This window comes from Salvelinus sp. IW2-2015, linkage group LG5, assembly GCF_002910315.2.
Source record: "Salvelinus sp. IW2-2015 linkage group LG5, ASM291031v2, whole genome shotgun sequence".
Classification (NCBI taxonomy): domain Eukaryota; kingdom Metazoa; phylum Chordata; class Actinopteri; order Salmoniformes; family Salmonidae; genus Salvelinus; species Salvelinus sp. IW2-2015.
In genome coordinates this window covers 19,958,444-19,980,212 of record NC_036844.1, presented here as the reverse complement: position 1 = coordinate 19,980,212, position 21,769 = coordinate 19,958,444, and the positions used below count along the sequence as shown (strand labels likewise).

Here is a 21,769-nt window from a genome sequence, read left to right as displayed (position 1 = left end):
TAACTTATAAATCGAAAAGTTTTTATGGGGTTTTGGAGTGCATGTGGATGGAATTTTACGAGTTGACGCAGTTCTGTTTCCAGACCATTCCGGCTAATAGAAGGAAATGTAGGAGGGGAAAAAAACGATTTTCCCATTTCTCTGCATTATTGCTTTTTTTTTATTTTTTATTGTTGGTTGGAAGCCATCTTGAGAGAAATTTATTACACCGAGGGGGCTAGGAAAATGTGCTTCTGATTAAGGAGCGAGGGAAAGCATTCAGACTGAAATAGGTTTTGGTCATCTCTGTGGCTGACAATATTCTACTCACCACTGATACTCCTCTCTGCATAGCAGGAATATAGGAAACCAATGTATTGATTTCAATCACAGGAGGTTGGTGGCACCTTAATTGGGGAGGACGGGCTTGTGGTAATGGCTGGAGCGGAATGAATGTATTTATTATGGATCCCCGTTAGTTCCTGCCAAGGCAGCAGCTACTCTTCCCGGGGTCCATGGTTTCTGTGTTTCATGCTATTCCATTCTCTCCGTTCCAGACGTTATTATGAGCTGTCCTCCCCTCAGCAGCCTCCACTGATTTTTAAACGTTTTTTTATTCATATATATTCAACCAATTTCTATACTCTTGTTTTTCTTATTTTGTGTCAGAATTGGTTTAGTAGTGCATCCTTTGTTCTGTTATTAGCCCATCATGCCTGTCCACATTTAGCCTAGTATTCCAAGTATCTTGACCCCTCTTGATGCAATGTTTCATTTATTTTTCCTCCAATGTTGACCTTTCTGACATCATTAGCAATGAGACTGATTAGCTTAGTAATGTAGTCTAGCACAAATATTATGTTTAATATCCATGCAATGACATTTAACAGCTGCCCTCAATCTTGAGGAAAGCAGGCGTCTATTTAAATGGGGGAAATTTAATGCTAAACCAGTTTCATAACATGCAGTCTCGCATACACACACTGCCTATTGCCTAAAAAAGCCTTCATATTGAATTGATGCTGCTTTGATCCGATTTGATATGACACATTTTCAGAAGGATCTGGTGGAGTATTTTCCTATTTCATGGTTGATATGACAAATGGATCTGGTATAGTATATTCGACCAGATCCTTTGGAAAATGTGTCATGTCAGCCATGAAATCGGAACATTTTAACCATAACAGTCATTTGAATAATTTATGAAATAGGAAAATCTTCGGCTGTTTTCCTTTGTTGGTTGAACCAGTTGTGTGAAACAAGGTTAAAAAACATTGATGGGAAAAATGTTTTAGTTGTCATGCTTCAATTACCCGAAGTTGCAAGAGGTAAAGCTTTTGGGATCAATAAAAATGACAGATGGCAAGTTTCACATTTTCAATTTGATAGAATACAGCAAGCCATTTTGTTTGCAGGGAAATATACTAAGGTTAGGCTATACAAAATGGAAGCGTAATATGGGTGCCAAAACGATTCATCAAGATTCTGAAAGAATTCAGCCTATTTAGAAGCGCAAAGCATTTGTTCAAGAATTTAAATAGGTAAATTCTTCAGACTTATATATTCGGTTGCTTCCCTTTTTCTCTTCTAATGTTGAAATGACCTTTTGTCTACATTTTAGTAAAACTTGTTGTGATGGGCTGGAATAATGCATGAGAAATGTGCTCAATATACAACCATTTGCTCATTGATTGATTTTCATCCATTTAAACCATAAGAGGGGAGTGGAGATCAATGATGCCTTCCCAGAATTCAGTTGTTCTTTAGTCAATGTCCATACATGCTATTTCCAGGCTGTTTTTGAAGTGTTGTGACACCATGTTTTTTTACATCTTGGAAGTAGGCCCATTTCAGATTCAGAGCATTTGATTATTTGGACACGTTCTGTGTTTTTGTTCCTGATCTCAATTGACTCTGAGAACGGTCAAATTCCATATTGTGAATAGCAAGATGTATAAATCCTCATAAAAAAAAAAAAATGGAGATGGAAAAATGTCAGATGTTTGGACTATCATGCCGCTGTAGTTATGTGATGTAATTATTTAAACAGTGAGGGAATGGAAAAACTAAATTAACCCCTACACGAGGCCTACAACTTAGGCCTTTCACTTAATTAAATTATTTTTATTTATTTAACCCTTATTTTAACTAGGTAAGTCAGATAAGAACAAATTCTTATTTACAATGATGGCCTACCAAAAGGCCTTCTGCGGGATTAAAATTAAAATATAGGACAAAACACGCATCACGACATAAGAGAGACCTAAGACGACAATATAGCATGGTGACAACACAGCATGGTAGCAACCAAACATGACAACAACATGGTAGCAGCACAAAACATGGTACAAACATTATTGGGCACAGACAACAGCACAAAGGGCAAGAAGGTAGAGACAACAATACAGGTGAAAATATCTGTATCAGTAGTAGCTAGGTTTCCATCCAATCGGTGAAAGATTTTGATGCGAATATTCTAAAATCAGCTTGAAGAAAAATCACTACGTAACGCTGTACTGCACACAATGTACTTTTTTGCCCAAATGAAAATCTTAAAGGTCAATGTGTTTTACATCGCATTCTCAACTTTACTGATAGTTTTGCTATTTAACGCAACAGTGTTTGTGACAAATGGGCCTACTCTGGTTTTGGCACTTGCGCTCTAGCCAGCAGCTCGCACATACAGTGCAGGTAGGCTAGTACACATGATGACATTATTATGGATAAGAGTGAGAATCTTTGTATTTGTCAAATGGTGATCAAGCATTGATCATAATATCACCAGAATAAGACCCCAAAATGTTTATTGGAAAGGAGCATCAAGCTCATCACCGTACACTTTCACCTCCCTGTGAAGTTCATCATAACTTATTTAATTTGTACCCTAATAAACTGTGCATGCTTTTCCAAGTCATATTGGAGTGGAGTGAAATAATGGGGTATAAGAGGAAAACCAGCTCATTGTTCCAAGTGAATACCACACAACATAGCATCATGTGACTGCAAGTTTATTATATCAATATTTGTGCATAAAGGTGTTTCCTCTGCCATTTGTTGCATAATTAATTTAACAACACAAAAAGATCCCACCATATCGAACTATCAAATTCTATCTGCATTTATAAAAATGTCCAGAAACCTCCTATTTCTGTCACAGCTGTCGTGGTGATACTGTATGACTTTACTCGCATAAAAACTGGATGGAAATGTGGCTGTGTGACCTTACGAGAGAAAGTCCATGAAATGGCATATTTTCTAAAATGTAGCTTGTTTCTCAGAGGCTGCAAGATATATCTTCAGTTGATCCTATTTCATCCATGGTTGGGTTTTTTTCACCATGAGATTTCACAAGTTTGACCAGATTTAATTGTATGATGATGATTACAGCGCATACGCAAACTAGTCTCAACTAGCCCAGTCTATTTATCAATAACTAATTCACAATTGCATCGCTGCCGACCAAGCAGCACAGATTTAATGCCTACGTGTTCTAATTTTGTGAAAAAATGTATCACATTCTGCCATTTATGGTATGAAATCCAATCATGTCCAGCTCTGAGAGGGATTTCACATTTTGTATTTTTCTTCTCGGCTGATATTCTCCTCCATGTAGCTTCCTGCTTCCGCTTGTTCCAGATAGGGCTGTGTTTTTGTTTGAAATAAAGCTCTCGTCATAATTTCCAACACAACATAGCGCACAGCCGCGACACGGCTGCTGCTGAAATGAACACTCAGCCGTTCCCTTTGCTTCCCAAATTAGCCTTTACGGCCTCCAATCTGCCCAGGCGTGTTGAATTGAATTGGCCTCTTTTGAGGGAGATTAGAATTTCCAATGTTTCCATTGTCGGTTAGCTACTTTTCTTTGCAGGCATCATTTTTATTGAGTAGGCTAGATGTCAGGGGCGGTTAGTAATTTTACATTTATTCTAATGCTGTATGAGATTAGTATAGCCCCAGCCCATTAAACTGTTGAACCCATGCAGATATGAAAAACATGGAGGTTCTCGCATTGTCCATTTCTCTACCAGATAAGGAGCACCATGACCAAGCAATGTAGACTAGATTTCAAAATTAGGGAAGTGCGGCATGAAACAATGGAGCATGAAACACATTTCAATTAGGCCTAATATTTGTTTAACAAAGTTTTTTTTAATGACATTGTTGTGTTGAACCAATGCCCTTTTCAATATGGCCAGCTCTGTTTTGAAGGAGCACTTGATTAACCAATTGCCATCCAGCAATACTCCCTCCACAGCTTGGTCATCCAAATAGAAAGTTCTGCACAATTATTCATATTTAGGGTGACAAACAGCAGCTGCACACATAACTATGATCTGTTTTAATAATTAGCACCAATGTCGGTCAGTTATCACTTCCAAGATAAGGTGTTTAATATTATTAGTGAAATTCTCATCTTTCCACAAAAAAATCTGTCATCCCGGTTATAACTCTGTTTTGTTTGGTTGCATTTTATGCGTCCCCTCTTGACTGGAGTCCCCTCATAGTACTATGGTACTTACAGTAGAAGGCTGGGTAATTTGGATGTTTCTGAAATTAGAGCACCTGGGCACTATGGATGTATTGTCATCATAGGTCACCCATACACAATGAAGCACTGTGCTGTAGGGCTAATTATACATAATGATCATGCATATCTCTCCCATCTATTCCCCTGCTATTTTTGGCAAACTCCTTTGTCATGAGTCACCTTTTTTAAAAACATTTTTTTTTTTATAGATGCCAGATTTGGTATCCCCCTTGGTTAGAATAGACCTTTATTCATACAATAACAATAATGTCCATATGGAGACAATTTTGAGAACCTTAAAATGTCCCTTTCTGTTATTGGTACACCAGACTACAGCTCTCTCTCTGAAGTGCGTTGGTCAGGCATATGGCAATCCCAGTTTGTGGGTGTTACTGAGTGTCAAGTGCCTTGCCTTAGAGCTGTCTAAAAATAGGTTTTTCAGTACTCGGTTGCCTTGATGTTGTCCCTTGATGTTGTATTTGAACTGCACCTGTTTCAAAGAAAAGCAGCTGTTTTTGGAGAGGTCGATTGGGTAATTCTGTATTGTTTGTTTCTCCTCTCTCCTGGCTTGCTCTCACACACATTCTCACTCACACACATATTCTCACTCTCACGTACACACAGCCCTAGGAACGCTGGCCCTGAGTAGTAGGAGTCATGAGTGCTCAGGAGGTGCCTACCAATCCTGCGCAGGAGCAGGTTGACACGGGGGATGGAGTCCCAGATGGCCCCACCGCTACCCCGACGACCGCCACCCTCGCTGTCCCGGTCACAATAAAGAAGGAGCCTGGCACGCAGGGGGCCAGTAACGGGAAAGATGTGCCTGCCGAGATCTGCGTGGTCCTCGGTGGAGGAGGAAAGTCTCGCAATGACCAGACCCAGGGTATGACCCCTTAACACATCACCTTCCACTCCACACACAATGCGCAGGATCATTTTGCCTCACCCTCTGTAACGCAAAATGAGTTTGCACCACCCTCTGTGATGCAAAATGAGTTTGCACATTTTAAACCATGATGTAAAAGGGCTGACCCAAAACGAACGAACCCACACTGTAGGAAAGAGGAACGCCTTTCAACACCCATGTCCCTGTCATTTTACCTTCTCCCTCTACATCTGCACTCTTCCACATTAACTATCTCAGATGGAATGTACAGTGTCAAAGTATTCATACCCTGACTTATTCCACATTTTCTTGTTACAGCCTGAATTCAAAATGGCAACAAAAAAAAAATTATACATCTTCACACAATACTCCATAATGACGGCGAAAACATGTTTAATGTTTATTTATTTTTTTAAATGGTTTTTTTTGTGCAAATGTATTGAAAATGAAATACAGAAATTACCTAAGTATTCACACCCCTGAGTCAATACTTTGTAGAAGCACCTCTGGTGACGATTTACAGTTTTGCACATCTGGATTATTCTCCCATTCTTCCTCGCAGATTTTCTCAAGCTCTTAAATTAGATGGAGAACGGCGGTGAACAGCAATCTTCAAGTCTTTCCACAGATTTTCTATGGAATTAAAGTCTGGTCTTTGTCTGGGCCACTCGAGGACTTCCACATTCTTGTTCTGAAGCCATTCCAGCGTTGCTTTGGCTGTATACTTGTTGGAACGTAAATCTTCGCCCCATTTCTAAGGTTGTTTGCACTCTGAAGCATGTTCTCAAAGGTTTTGTCTGTATTTGGCTCCATGTATTTGGCTCCATGTTCCCTCTATCCTTACCAGTCTCCCAGTCCCTGCCACTGAAAAGCATCCCCATAGAATGATGATGTCACCACCAGTGGTGTAAAATATTTAAGTAAAATTACTTTAAAGTGATACTTAAGTATTTTTGGGGGGTATCTGTACTTTACTATTTTTGACAATTTTTACTTTACTACATTCCTAAAGAAAATTATGTACTTTTTACTCCTTACATCTTTCCTGACAGCCAAAAACTTTGTTACATGAAAATGGTCCAATTCACACACTTATCAAGACAGCATCCCTGGTCATCTCTACTGCCTGTGATCTGGCTGACTCACTAAACACACATGCTTCGTTTGTAAATTATGTCTGAATGTGTCCCTGGCTATCCGTAAATAAAACACATTGTGCTGTCTTGTTTGCTTCATATAAGGAATTTGAACTTTATTTTTACATTTTAATACTTAAGTATACAGTACCAGTCAAGTTTGGACACCTACTCATTCAAGTGTTTTAATAAATTATTTACTATTTTCTACATTGTAGCATAATAGTGAAGACATCAAAACTATGAAATAACACACAGAATCATTTAGTAACCATAAAAGTGTTCAACAAATCAAAATATATTTTAGATTCTTCAAAGTAGCCACCCTTTGCCTTGATGACAGCTTTGCACACTCTTGGCATTCAGCTTCATGAGGAATGCTTTTCCAACAGTTTTGAAGGAGTTCCCACATATGCTGAGCACTTGTTGGCCGCTTTTCCTTCACTCTGTGGTCCAACTCATCCCAAACCATCTCAATTGGGTAGAGGTCGGGTGATTGTGGAGGCCAGGTCATCTGATGCAGCACTCCATCACTCTCCTTCTTGGTCAAATAGCTCTTAAACAGCCTGGAGTTGTGTTTTGGCTCATTGTCCTGTTAAAAAACAAATGATGGTCCCACTGAGCTCAAACCAGATGGGATGGCGTATTGCTGCAGAATGCTGTGGTAGCCATGCTGGTTAAGTGTGCCTTGAATTCTAAATAAATCACTGACGATGTTGCCAGCTAAGCACTATCACACCACCTCCTCCATGCTTCATGGTGGGAACCACACATGCAGATATCATCCGTTCACCTACTCCACTTTTCACAAAGACAGGGCGGTTGGAACCAAAAATCTTAAATTTGGACTCGTCAGACCAAAGTACAGATTCCCATCAGTCTAATGTCCATTGTTCATGTTTCTTGGCCCAAGCAAGTCTTTTCTTCTTATTGGTATCCTTTAGTAGTGGTTTCTTTGCAGCAATTAGACAATGAAGAACTGATTCACGCAGTCTCCTCTGAACAGTTGATGTTGAGATGTCTGTTACTTGTACTCTGTGAAGCATTTATTTGGGCTGCAATCTGAGATGCAGTTAACTCTAACTTATCCTCTGCAGAAGGGTCTTCCTTTCCTGTGGCGGTCTTTATGAGAGTCAGTTTCATTATAGCGCTTGATTATTCATCGACTGCACTTCAAGAAACTTTCAATGTTCTTGACATTTTCTGTATTGACTGACCTTCATGTATTGATGTACTGTAATTTATCTCTACTTATTTTAGCTGTTCATGCCATAATATGGACTTGGTATTTTACCAAATAGGGCTGTTTTCTGTACCACCCCTATCTTGTCACAACACAACTTATTGGCTCAAACGCATAAAAAATAAAATAAATTCCACACATTAACAAGGCACACCTGTTAATTGAAATGCATTCCAGGTGACTACCTCATGAAGCTGGTTGAGAGAATGCCAAGAGTGTGCAGAGCTGTCATCAAGGTAAAGGGTGGCTACTTTTTTAGAATGTCAAATAAATCATTGGTTTATTTTTTGGTTACTACATGATTCCATATGTGTTGATGCCTTCACTATTATTCTACAATGTAGAAAATAATAAAAAGAAAAACCCTTGAATGAGTACAGTAGGTGTGTCCAATCTTTTGACTGATACTGTATTTGAGCAATTACATGTATTTTTGATACTTAGGTATAGTAGACTTTTACTCTAGTATTTTACTTGGTGACTTGACTTTTAAATTAGTAATTGTCTATTAAGGTATCGTTACCTTTACTCGTATGACAATTGGGTACTTTTTCCACCACTGCTGTTAAACGGGGGATGAGCTGTGCCTGGTTTCTCCAAACAAAGCATTTTGCATTCAGGCTATATTATTTTTTGGTCTCATTAGACCACAGAATCTTTTGCCTTATGCACTGTCTTTCTCGTGCCTTTTTGCAAACTCCACGAGTGCCGTCATGTGCCTTTTTTCTCTGGAGTGGCCACTCTCCCATAAAGCCCAGATTGGTGAAGTGCTGTAGAGACTTTTGGCAGGTTCTGGCAGGTTCTCCCATCTCAGCCAAGGAACTCTGTATTTCTCTCAGAGTGGTCATTGGGTTCTTGGTCACCTCCCTGACCAAGGACCTTCTTGTTTGGTTGGACGGCCAGCTCTAGGATGGGGATTTCAATAAAACATTTTTTTTTCTCCCAAAGATGGAGACCTCTGTGCTCTTGGAAACTTTCAACACTCTAGAAATAGTTTTAGACCCTTCCCCAGATATATGCCTCATCACAATTCTTTCTTGGAGCTCTACGGATAGTTTTTTGGACATCGTGGTTTAGTTTCTGTTCTGACATGCACTGTCAACTGTGGGACCTTATATAGACACAAAAATGTCTAAACATTTCACTTTGTCATTATGGTGTATTGTGTGTAGATGGGTGAGGAGAAAAACATATATATTTAAGCAATTTTGAATTCGGGCTGTAACAACAATGTGGAAAAAGTCAAGGGGTATGAATACTATCTGAAGGCACCATCTATTTACTGAGAAATTAATAATTTCTGTGCCTATTTAGAAGAGAATGTGGTTTTTCAATTCTCATGTAATATCTGTTTTTAACAGGTCATTTATTGTTTCTGAAATAAGATGGGAAATGTATTTTAGTCTTGAATAAGTAAAATATTTACTTAGGTCCCCGAGGGGAGGTTTCCCGGACACAAATTAAGTCTAGTCCTGGACTAAAAAGGAAACTTAATGGCGAATCTCCATTGAACATTATTTTAAGTCCAGGACTAGGCTTAATCTGTGTCTGGAAAATCACCCAAAGTGTTTTGGTATGATGTTGTTACACACAGAGATCTACATTCATTGGCCAGTTTATTATGTACAGACATCTAGTACTGGGTTGGACCCCCCCCCCCCCCCCTTSCCTCCAGAACATCTTGGATTCTTCGGGGCATGGACATGTTGCTCAATTGGTTTGAATAGACCGAATGTGTGCCAGGAAAATATTCTCCACAGCATCACACCACCAGCCTGTATAGTTGACACCAGGCAGGATGGGGCCATGGACTCATGCTGCTTACGCCAAATCCTGGCTCTGTCATCAGCATGAAGTAACAGGAACCGGGATTCGTCGGACCAGGCTATGTTTTTCTACTGCTCAATTGCCCAGCGTGCCCACTGGAGCCGCTTCCTCTTGTTTTTAGCTGATAGGAGTGGAACCCGTTGTGGTCGTCTGCTGCAGTAGCACATCTGTGACAAGGACCGGCAAGTCGTGCAATCCAAGTTGCCGTTCTGCACACCACTGATGTACTGCACCGTTATTTGCCTGTTTGTGGCCTGCCTGTTGACTTGCACGATTCTTTGTCATTCTCCTTCATCAACAAGCTGTTTTCGCCCACAGGACTGCCGCTGACTGGATGTTTTTTGTTTGTCGCACCGTTCTCGGTAAACCCTAGACACTGTCGTGRGTGAAAAGCCCAGGAGGCCGGCAGTTTCCGAGATACTGTAACCGGCGCGCCTTGCACCGACGATCATACCATGCTCAGTCACTTATTTTGCCCATTTCTAACGTTCAAACAGTAACAATGCCTCTGCCTCATCGTGACTCACTGTCTGTATGTGGGAACCAGTTTCGTCAATGGGGTGGTGTACCTAATAAGCTGGCCACTGAGTATGTTCTATGTTACAGACCAATGATATCAATGCACTCAACTATTGTAGCATTTTCAGCCATCTCTGTATTGCTTTTCCTCTGTCACACAGGCTCCTATGTTTGTGGGATATGTGGGAAGAAATACAAGTACTACAACTGCTTTCAGACGCACGTCCGTGCCCACAGAGGTAAGGAAGGCCTGCCCTGAAACACTAAGGCTTCTTTGTGTGATGACATTGGAAATTTTTGATAAGATTAAAATAATCAACTCAAGTCACTACAGACATGATTTAATAGCACCTAATTTTTGATAACCCCCCCCCCCGCTAAATATATATATATATGGCATGATAATGCAAGCCCCGATCCGAAAGTCACATGAATCCAATTTTGGGGACCTAAAATTGGATTTGTGGCGTAATGTTATGTTTGGGGCTCATTTCTTATCATTAACTTGTCAGCTGCATTCATCTGCTAATACTTTTGAAGTACTCTTTTCTTCCCCTCTCCTTCCTGACATCCATCATTTTTAATGTGAGCGATGCCAAATGTCTGAGATCCGAGTGAGTCAAGCTGTTGTTATAAGCGTAGGCGCCACGCCAACAGCAGATCTCTTATGAATGTGTCTCTGTCTTTCCCCCTGCAGAGTCCGACAGCATGCCAGGGGAGGGTGCACCACCAGCTCCCAACAGTGAGTACACGGATGTGTATGCAAACGCATTCACAAACGCGCATGCGCTCACACATGAGCATACACACAGGTGTGTACATGCATACACAGGCGCACATCTACAGTGCCTTCAGAAAGTGTTCACACCTGTTGAACTTTTCCACATTTTGTTACAAAGTGGGATTAAAATGGATAAAACCCCCTAGAGGCGATTGACGACACTAAGTGTGTAAGTAACAATACAAAAATCCACATAAAAATCCGTCATTTTAAACTAGAGATATCTGTTGTTTTGTATTGGAAAGACATCCAGAAAATCGGTCTTCTCACGAAAACGTCTGTAGCGTCTGAACAGTTTGACCGAAATATGAGACTTTCACGAACACTATGGTGGTCTCTGTTTTGCTCTACGACCCCCACAAGTTTCAGGGGACTCGTCTGAAGTCGAAACAGTTGATTTGTGAACTTCTGTTTGTAGCGTCCGAACCGCTTGGGCTACAAACTAATGTGAACACACGGTGGAAAGGGGACATTTTCATGAACACGATGGTGTTCTCCTTTTTGCTTTACGTCTCCCAAAAGTGTCACGGGACTCATCTGAATGTAACTGCTACAAATTTTAAAAATGTTATGGAAGTGTGAAGGTAGTGTTGTTTGTTTCCCTGGGCTATAGTAGTAAAGGCCAAATTCAATATTTTAATAAATATATATTTTTTATGCTTAAAGGGGTCCTAAAGTTCATAGTCAAATAGCTAAATAATTAATAGTTTGAACATCTTAAAACAATACCATATGTCAGTTTTAAACCCCCCCCCCCCCATTAATATTTTGTTGTTGATCTACACAAACTTGGAAGAAAAATGTGAACAAACAAACACTAATACAGTGCATTCAGAAAGTATTCAGACCCCTTGAATTTTTTAAGGATTGATCATCCTTAAGATGTTTCTACAACTTTGATTGGAGTCCACCTGTGGTAAATTCTATTTATTGCACATGATTTGAAAAGGCACACACATGTCTATATAATGTAGGTCTGAGTAAAAACCAAGCCATGAGGTCAAAGGTACAATTCCGAGACAGGATTGTGTCGAGGAACAGATCTAGGGAAGGTTACCAAAACATTTCTGCAGCTTTGAAGGTCCCCAAGAACACAGTGGCCTCCATCATTCTTAAATGGAAGAAGTTTGGAACCACCAAGACTCTTCCTACAGCTGACCGCACAGGCCAAACTGAGCAATCGGGGGAGAAGGGCCTTGGTCAAGGAGGTGACCAAGAACCCAACAGAGCTCTAGAGTTCCTCTGGAGATGGGAGAACCTTTCAGAAGGACAACATTCTCTCCAGCACTCCACCAATCAGGCCTTTATGGTAAAGTGGCCAGACGGAAGCCAGTAAAAGGCACATAACAACCCGCTTGGAGTTTGCCAAAAGGCCCCTAACGGACTCTGACTCTGAGAATCAAGATTCTTTGGTCTGATGAAACCAAGATTGAACTCTTTGGCCTGAATACCAAGCATCATGTCTGGAGAAACCTGGCACCATCCCTACAGTGAAGCATGGCAGTGGCAGCATCATGCTGTGGGGATGTTTTTCAGGTCAGGGACTGGGAGACTTGTCAGGATCGAGGGAAAGATGAACGGAGCAAAGTACAGAGATCCTTGATGAAAACCTCCTCCAGAGCACTCAGGACCTCAGACTGGGGTGACGGTTCACCTTCCAGCAGGACAACGACCTTAAGCACACAGCCAAGACCATGCACTAGTGGCTTCGGGACAAGTCTCTGAATGTTCTTGAGTGGCCCAGCCAGATCCCAGACTTGAACCTGATCGAACATCTCTGGAGTGACCTGAAAATAAACTCAGCAAAAAAAGAAACGTCCCTTTTTCAGGACCCTGTCTTTCAAAGATAATTCGTAAAAATCCAAATAACTTCACAGATCTTCATTGTAAAGGGTTTAAATACTGTTTCCCATGCTTGTTCAATGAACCATAAACAATTAATGAACATGCACCTGTGGAACGGTCGTTAATTAAGACACTAACAGCTTACAGACGGTAGGCAATTAAGGTCACAGTTATGAAAACTTAGGACACTAAAGAGGCCTTTCTACTGACTATGAAAAACACCAAAAGAAATATGCCCAGGGTCCCTGCTCATCTGCGTGAACGTGCCTTAGGCATGCTGCAAGGAGGAGGACTACAGATGTGGCCAGGGCAATTAATTGCAATATCTGTACAGTGAGATGCCTAAGACAGCGCTACAGGGAGACAGGACGGACAGCTGATCGTCCGCGCAGTGGCAGACCACGTGTAACAACACCTGCACAAGATCGGTACATTCGAACATCACACCTGCGGGACAGGTACAGGATGGCAACAACTGCCCAAGTTACACCAGGAACGCACAATCGCTCCATCAGTGCTCAGACTGTCCGCAACGGGCTGAGAGATGCTGGACTGAGGACTTGTAGGCCTGTTGTCTGGTGAGGACCTGCCTTACATCACCGGCAACAACATTGTCTATGGGCACAAACCCACCGTCGCTGGACCAGACAGGACTGGCAAAAAGTGCTCTTCACTGATGAGTCGCGGTTTTGTCTCACCAGGGGTGATGTTTGGATTCACGTTCATCGTCGAAGGAATGAGCGTCACACCGAGGCCTGTACTCTGGAGTGGGATCAATTTGGAGGTGGACGGTCCATCATGGTCTGAGGCGGTGTGTCACAGCATCATCGGACTTAGCTTGTTGTCATTGCAGGCAATTTCAACGCTGTGTTACAGGGAAGACATCCTCCTCCCTCATGTGGTACCCTTCCTGCAGGCTCATTCTGACATGACTCTCCAGCATGACAACACTGCTCGTTCTGTGCGTGATTTCCTGCAAGACAGGATTGTCAGTGTGCTGCCATGGCCACCAAAAAGCCCGGACCTCAATCCCATTGAGCACGTCTGGGACCTGTTGGATCGGAGGGTGAGGGCTAGGTCTATTCCCCTCAGAAATGTCAGGGAACTTGCAGGTGCCTTGGTGGAAGAGTGGGGTAACATCTCACATCAAGAACTGGCAAATCTGGTGCAGTCCATGAGGAGGAGATGCACTGCAGTACCTAATGCAGCTGGTGGCCACACTAGATACTGACTGTTACTTTGATTTGACACCCCCCCCCCTTTGTTCAGGGACACATTATTCCATTTCTGTTAGTCACATGGTTGTGAAACTTGTTCAGTTTATGTCTGTTGTTGAGTCATGTTATGGTCATGCAAATATTTACACATGTTAAGTTTGCTGAAAATAAACACAGTTGACAGTGAGAAGACGTTTCTTTTTTTGCTGAGTTTAGCTGTGCAGCGACGCTCCCCATCCTACCTGACAGAGCTTGAGAGGATCTGCAGAGTAGAATGGGAGAAACTCGACTAAAGATTTGTTTTTAGTCGAGCAGTCTAAAATATATATTATGGCACAAGATGCCAGTCTGATTCACGCCTGTCTCTCAGTGGACTAATCTGCTGTGGGGATGGCACACCAGTATCACCAGTAGTACATTTACTGTTAATTCCCATTTCTAGTCTACAGTGTTTGTTTGGTTATGGTAATTTCTGTTAATAATGTTAAACTTATGTCTGTTTTTACATCTTTCCCTCTATCCTGACTAGTTCCTCAACGTAGCCTATTTGAAACATCTGTCCAGCTCTCTTTCGATAACCACTCGGTGTTAAAGGGGGACAAAATGTCATGCTCTGATACGGTGGAAACATCATAAAATAGGCCTACCTGATTACTACTTATCCCTTGCGCAAATAGCGTACAGCTACAGTATGTCTGTCCGGGACACTTATTTTATACAATGTTGCAAGTTTGCTAGCTCAAGCTTCAGGCCCGCCCAAGTTAATAGCATAGTTGATACAATGTTTCAAATTCCTTGCAGACAGACCATGCATAGCCAATGTGATATATGGGATATTTATTTTTAATGGGATATTTTCTACCCTGCAGGCTGAAATGTTTATTTGTTGGCTTTATGTGGGATATTTCCACATATAGTTGGCAATAGAAGTTACTTTTAGATTTTTTTATAAGCACATGATAATAATTTTGATATACGAAGACTTTATTATAAATGAAATTAAACTGTTCCATGAAAATGTGAATATAAAAATCATAACTGGCACACAGATTGTTAGAAATGGTAAGATAAATTGGCACTCCAAATGGAAAATGTTGCAGAGGGCCAGAGAGACGAGTCTAGGAGGAGTCGGAAATGGCGGTGAGTAGTGCTGAAAAAGTTGGTGAAGCAACAGCTGTGCTGGAATGCGACCAATATTGGTGTCAGTTCTGATGGTATGGAGCGGAAGGATGAGGGTTAAGGACCGGTATGGTCGGTAGTGGAAAGACATAGGAAGAAGAGATCGTAATACAGAAACAGTGGACCATCTAATAAAGAAAGCATAAAGAGGGCCAAGGTAGGAAGCAAGAGTAGTGATGTATTGGATTAATTTCCATTAATTGGAAATTGTAGATTTTGTTCATATTTTGTGGTAGCCAGGCTCGGCAAGAGAAAAGCTTAATGGGAAGAAGATGAAACGTCATGTCCCTGGTGCTTATGCTAGATTGAGAGGAGTCATCACCGGGGTCCCAATATCTATGTCCATAGACGATATTAAAGGAAATGTAAAGGGAGGAAGAGTGATTGAGGCCAAAAGGTCGATCAGTAGGAAAGAAGGCTTTCACTTCTTTGACCTATCAGTGCTGCTGAGGTTTGAGAAGGTTATGCCAGGGAAAGTACAGATAGGATTCCTTAGTTTCAATGTCAGAGATTTTGTCCCATCCCCATTGAGGTGTTTTTAAATGCCAAAGAATGGGACATGTAGCTGCTCAATGTAAAGGAAAGAAAAGATGTGGAGGGGAGTAATGTGAAGGTTGTGTTGTAATTGTGGGGGGAAGGGGGGCATAGTGCAGCATTTGGTGGGTGCCAGGTGCAGAGAGAGGTTTAGCGAAACAGTGCATTAGGAAAGTATTCAGATACCTTCATATTTTTTTTTCTCACATTTTGTTAAGTTACAGCCTTATTCTAAAATGTATTAAAAACAACAGGTTTTTAGAAATGTTGACAAATGTATTAAAAATGAAAAACTGATAGCACATTTACATAAGTATTCAGACCCTTTACTCAGGACTTTGTTGAAGAACCTTCGGCAACGATTACAGCCTCGAGTCTGTAAGGATCTTTCTGTACTTAGCTCAGTTCCTCTTTCCCTCTATCCTGACTAGTCTCCCAGTCCCTGCCACTGAAAAACATGCCCACAGCATGATGCTGCCACCATGCTTCACCGTAGGGATAGTGCCAGGTTTCCTCCAGACGTGACGCTTTCAGGCCAGAGTTCAATCTTGGTTTCATCAGACCAGAAAATCTTGTTCCTCATGGTCTGAGAGTCCTTTAGCTGCCTTTTGGCAAACTCCAAGCAGGCTGTCATGTGCCTTTTACAGAAGAGTGGCTTCCATCCGGTCACTCTACCATAAAGATCTGATTGGTGGAGTGCTGCAGAGATGGTTGTCCTTCTGGAAGATTCTTCCATCTCGACAGAGAAACTCTGGAGCTCTGTCAGAGTGACCATCGAGTTCTTGGTCACCCCCCTGACTAAGGCCCTTCTCCCCCGATTGCTCAGTTTGGCCGGGCCGCCAGCTCTAGGATTGATGGTTCCAAACTTCTTCCATTTCTAAGAATGATGGAGGTCACTGTGTTCTTGGACCTTCAATGCTGCAGAAAGGTTTTGGTACCCTTCCCCAGGTCTGTGCCTCGACACAATGCTGTTTCGGAGCTCTACAAACAATTCCTTCGACCTCATTGCTTGGTTTTTGCTCTGATATGAACTGGATATGCAGACGGATTACCAGGCCATGTACTGCGACCATGCACTGACCAACTGGCAAATGTCTTCACTGACATTTTCAACCTCTCCCTGTCCGAGTCTGTAATAGCAACATGTTTTAAGCAGACCACCATAGTGCCTGCAGGTAACCTGCCTAAATGACTACCGACCCATATCACTCACGTCTGTAGCCATGAAGTGCTTTGAAAGGCTGGCCGTGGCTCACATCAACACCATCATCCCAGAAACCCTAGACCGACTCCAATATGCATACCGCCCCAACAGATCCACAGATGATGCGATCTCTATTGTACTCCACACTGCCCTTTCCCACCTGGACAGAAGGAACACCTATGTGAGAATGCTATTCATTGACTACAGCTCAGCGTTCAACACCATAGTGCCCTCAAAACTCATCAATAAGCTAAGGACCCTGGGATTAAACACCTCCCTCTGCAACTGCATCCTGGAATTCCTGACGGGCCGCCCCCAGGTGGTAACAACACATCCGCCATTCTGATCCTCGACACTGGGGCCCCTCATGGGTGCGTGCTCAGCTCCCTCTTGTACTCCCTGTTCACTCATGACTGCAAGGCCAGGCATGACTCCAACACCATCGTTAAATTTGCCGATGACACAACAGTGGTAGGCCTGATCACCGACAACAACGACCCAGCCTATAGGGAGGAGGTCAGAGACCTGTCCGTGTGGTGGCAGGACAACAACAACCTCTCCCTCAACGTGGTCAAGACAAAGGAGATGATTGTGGACTACAGGGAAAAGAGGACCGAGCACACCCCCATTCTCTTCGAGGGGGCTGCAGTGGAGCAGGTTGAGAGCTTCAAGTTCCTTGGTGTCCACATCACCAGCAAACTAACATGGTCCAAGCACACCATGACAGTCATGAAGCGGGCACGACAAAACCTATTCCCCCCTCCGGAGACTGAAAAGATTTGGCATGGTTGCTCAGATCCTCAAAAGGTTCAACAGCTACACCATCGAGAGCATCCTGACTGGTTGCATCTTTGCCTGGTATGGCAACTGCTCGGCTTCCCACCGCAAGGCACTACAGAGGGTAGTGTGTACGGTCCAGTACATCACTGGGGCCAAGCTTCCTGCCATCCAGGACCTTTATATCAGATGGCGTCAGAGGAAGGCCCTAAAAATTGTCAGACTCCAGCCACCGTAGTCATAGACTGTTCTCTCTGCTACCGCACGGCAAGCGTTACCGGAGACCCAAGTCATAAGACTCCTGAACAGCTGCCCAGACCCGTCTTTTACGCTGCTGCTGCTCCCTGTTTATAATCTTTGCATTGTCACTTTAACTCTACTTACCTCAACTAACCAGTGCCCCCGCACATTGGCTTGTCATTTTACTGCTGCCGTTTTAATTTTAAGGTTATTGTGGAGACGGCAAAAGAGATATTGTGGCTAACAGATGTTACTGTTGAAATGGTTGTTGACATGCTGAACAATCCTAAGGGTGGAGTGTTTCAGCATGATATAGATAGAGTGTAATGGGGTATGGGGGGTTGGGGAGGGTGTGGTAGAAGTAGTAGGAATTGATTTGGTTTTTATTTCCATGGTAGTACAGAATTGGCATTCCAGAACAGTAGGTGGTGGCATGCACTTAAACGATTGTTTAACGGATATCATGGAAGAAGAGAAGGACCGCCATGATGTCATGGAAGAGGAGAAGGACCGCCATGATATCATGGAAGAGGAGAAGGACCGCCATGATATCATGGAAGAGGAGAAGGACCGCCCATGATATTCATGGAAGAGAGAAGGACCGCCCCATGATATCTATAAGAGAAGACCCAGATTCCATGGAAAAGAGAAGCCCCGCCATGAATATCAAGAAGAGGAGAAGGACCGCCATGATATTCATGGAAGAGGAGAAGGACCGCCATGATATCATGGAAGAGGAGAAGACCGCCATGATATCATGGAAGAGGAGAAGGACGCCATGATATCATGGAAGAGGAGAAGGACCCCATGATATCAAGGGAAGAGGAGAAGGACCGCCATGATATCATGGAAGAGGAGAAGGACCGCCATGATATCATGGAAAAGGAGAAGGACCGCCATGATATCATGGAAGAGGAGAAGAACCGCCATGATATCATGGAAGAAAAAGAAAAAAATGTTGCTGACCCCTGGTGTAGCTTTTTAGTAGCGTAACCACAGAATCTGCGAAGGCCAGCAGCAGCGAGAGGAAGAGGGTCGGGAACATGTTTTTTGTGTGTGTTTTTTTCTCCCATTCTGGTTAGGCTATCTTGATCCCTGGCACCCTCATGTCATTTGGGTCTAATTATTTCATCAACATGTGCTTGACGCATCAGACAAGCTCAGTAGCCTACATGTAGTTGATTTTATTAAAACACATAGGGTGTGTCTATATAGGGGAAAAATACACAATAAAAAAATTCTACCAATTGATTAGTTGAAAGAACAATGCAAGTTGGGGACCAGCCTAGTTTGCACAACCGAAGAATTTCTGCACAAACTGTCAGAAACCTTCTCTGGGAAGCTCATCTGCATGCTTGTCGTCCTCACCAGGGTCTTAACCGACTTCGGTGGGCAAATGCTCACCTTCGATGGCCACTGGCTTATTGGAGAAGCGTGCTCTTCACGGATGAACCCCGGTTTCAACTGTACCAGGCAGCTGTCAGACAGTGTGTGTGGCGTGGTGTGGGCGAGCAGTTTGATGTGAATGTTGTGAACATAGTTTCCTGTGGCGGTGGCAGGCATGAGCTACGGACAATGAACACAATTGCATTTTATTGATGGCAATTGAATGCACAGAGATACCTTGACGAGATCCTGAGGCCCATTGTCGTGCCATTCATCCATCACCTCATGTTTCAACATGATAATGCACGCAAGGATCTGTACACAATTCCTGGAAGCTGTAAATGTCCCAGTTCTTCCATGGCCTGCATACGCACCAAACATGTCATCCATTAAGCATTTTTGGGATGCTCTGGATTGATGTGTATGACAGCGTGTTCCAGTTAATGGCTGATACTCCACTCAGCCATTGAAGAGCAGTGGGACAACATTCCACAGGCCACAATCAACAGCGTGGTCAACTCTAAGCGAAGGAGATGTCACGCTGCTTGAGGCAAATGGTGGTCACACCAGATACTTACTGGTTTTCTGATCCACTCTCCTACCTTTTTTTTTAAGGTATCTTTGTCCAGCAGAAGCATATCTGTTTTCCCAGTCGTGAAATCCATAGATTAGGGCCTAATGAATTCATTTCAATTTACTGATTTCCTTATCAACTGAGTAACTGAGTAAAAATCTTTGAAATTGTTGCATTTAATATTTTTGTTCAATGTAGATCATTCTCGCTAACCCATATTTAAAACAAATAATTTAACCATTTATTTAACTACGCAAGTCAGTTAAGAACAAATTCTTATTTACAATGACGGCCTACCGGGTTAACTGCCTTGTTCAGGGGCAGAACGACAGATTTCTACCTTGTCAGCTCAGGGATTCGATCGGACCAATGCTCTAACCACTAGGCTACGTGCCGCCCCATAACACTGTAATCACTACTTCTAGACCACTTATATAATTTTAAACATAGTAAAACGTGCTCAAATCAATTAGTCCGTTTCCAACAATATGAAGAGTTGTCCTCAGTGATATGTTTGTGGCAAACACAACACAACGCTTTGTATTCAGGACATAAAGTTAATTTCTTTGCCATATTTTTGGTAGTTTTACTTTATTGCCTTAATGCAAACCGGATGCATGTTTAGAAATATTTGTGTTCTTTACAGGCTTCCTTCACTGTGTCAGTTAGGTTAGTATTGTGGAGTAACTACAATGCTGTTGATCCATCCTAATATTTTCCAATCACAGCCGTTACTCTATAACTGTTTAAGTCACCATTGGCCTCATGGTTAAATCCCTGAGTGGTTTTCTTCCTCTCCGACAACTGAGTTAGGACGGACTCCTGTATCTTTTCTAGCGTCTGGGTGTATTGATACACCATCCAAAGTGTAATTAATAACTTCAAGTTAAAAGGAATATTCAATGTCTGTTGCTTTTTTTTTATACCGATCTACCAATAGGTGCCCTTCTTTGGCATTGGAAAACCTCCCTGTTTTTTGTGGTTGAATCTGTTTGAAATTCACTACTCGACTGAGGGACCTTAGAATTATCTGTATGTGTGGGATACAGAGATGAGGTAGTCATTCAGATATCATGTTAAACACTTAATGCACACACAGTGAGTCCATGCAACTTATTATGTGAATTGTTAAGCACATTTATACTCATTTAGGCTAGCCATAACAAAGGAGTGTAATACTTATTGACTCAAGACATTTCGGCTTTAAAATGTTTTATTAATTTGTAAAAAATGTCTAAAAACACTATTCCACTTTGACATTATGGAGTATTGTGTGTAGGCCAGTGACGACAAGGCAACATAAATAAATATAAATAAACATAAATAAGGCAACAAAATGTGGAAAAAGTCAAGGGTGTGAATACTTTCTGAAGGCACTGTAGCTACAAACCATATGTTTTCGACCTGCACCATTCTCTTCACAACACCACCTTGATAATTCTCCCAGTAAGAGAATAGGTCACATCTCAAAAACAACCTTCTTCCTGTACATGGAATATCCCACACTGCACAAAAGCAGAGTCGACGGACCAACAACACAAAAAAAACATTCACTGTTTTTATACCTTATTGAGAAGTGAAAGAAATGACTGCTGTGAGCTAGGCAGTGACCAGTGGGTTGTGACGTCATTGTGTGTGCCGCAGATAGCTTCCGCTACTCTTGTGACATCTGCGGGAAGAAATACAAGTACTACAGCTGCTTCCAGGAGCATCGTGACCTGCATGCTGTTGACGGTAATGGACTTACCTACCTACCCTCTCTTCTCCTCCTTTTACTTTCCATGATTTTGTTCCTACTAGGCCTTTCTATTCCGTGTCTGTTTTTCAACTCAAATGGGAACTATTATTATTATTATATTTTTTTATTATTATTATTTTTATTTTTTTGTACTCCCTGACGAAGGCCATGCAGCC

General features: G+C 42.2%; 2 protein-coding genes across 2 annotated transcripts in view; both read left to right on the top strand.

The window, feature by feature from the left end:
- LOC111964034 (astrotactin-2) overlaps nt 1-21,769 on the top strand; it is a 798,238-nt gene that overhangs the window by 648,566 nt on the left and 127,903 nt on the right. The window lies entirely within an intron of this gene.
- LOC111964035 (zinc finger protein 618-like) overlaps nt 1-21,769 on the top strand; it is a 46,896-nt gene that overhangs the window by 3,906 nt on the left and 21,221 nt on the right. The window contains exons 2-5 of the mRNA XM_023987706.2: nt 5,132-5,390; nt 10,280-10,357; nt 10,816-10,860; nt 21,500-21,589. Coding sequence (XP_023843474.1) covers nt 5,165-5,390; nt 10,280-10,357; nt 10,816-10,860; nt 21,500-21,589 — 439 coding nt within the window. The 5' untranslated portion in view covers nt 5,132-5,164. The remainder of the gene's footprint in view (nt 1-5,131; nt 5,391-10,279; nt 10,358-10,815; nt 10,861-21,499; nt 21,590-21,769) is intronic.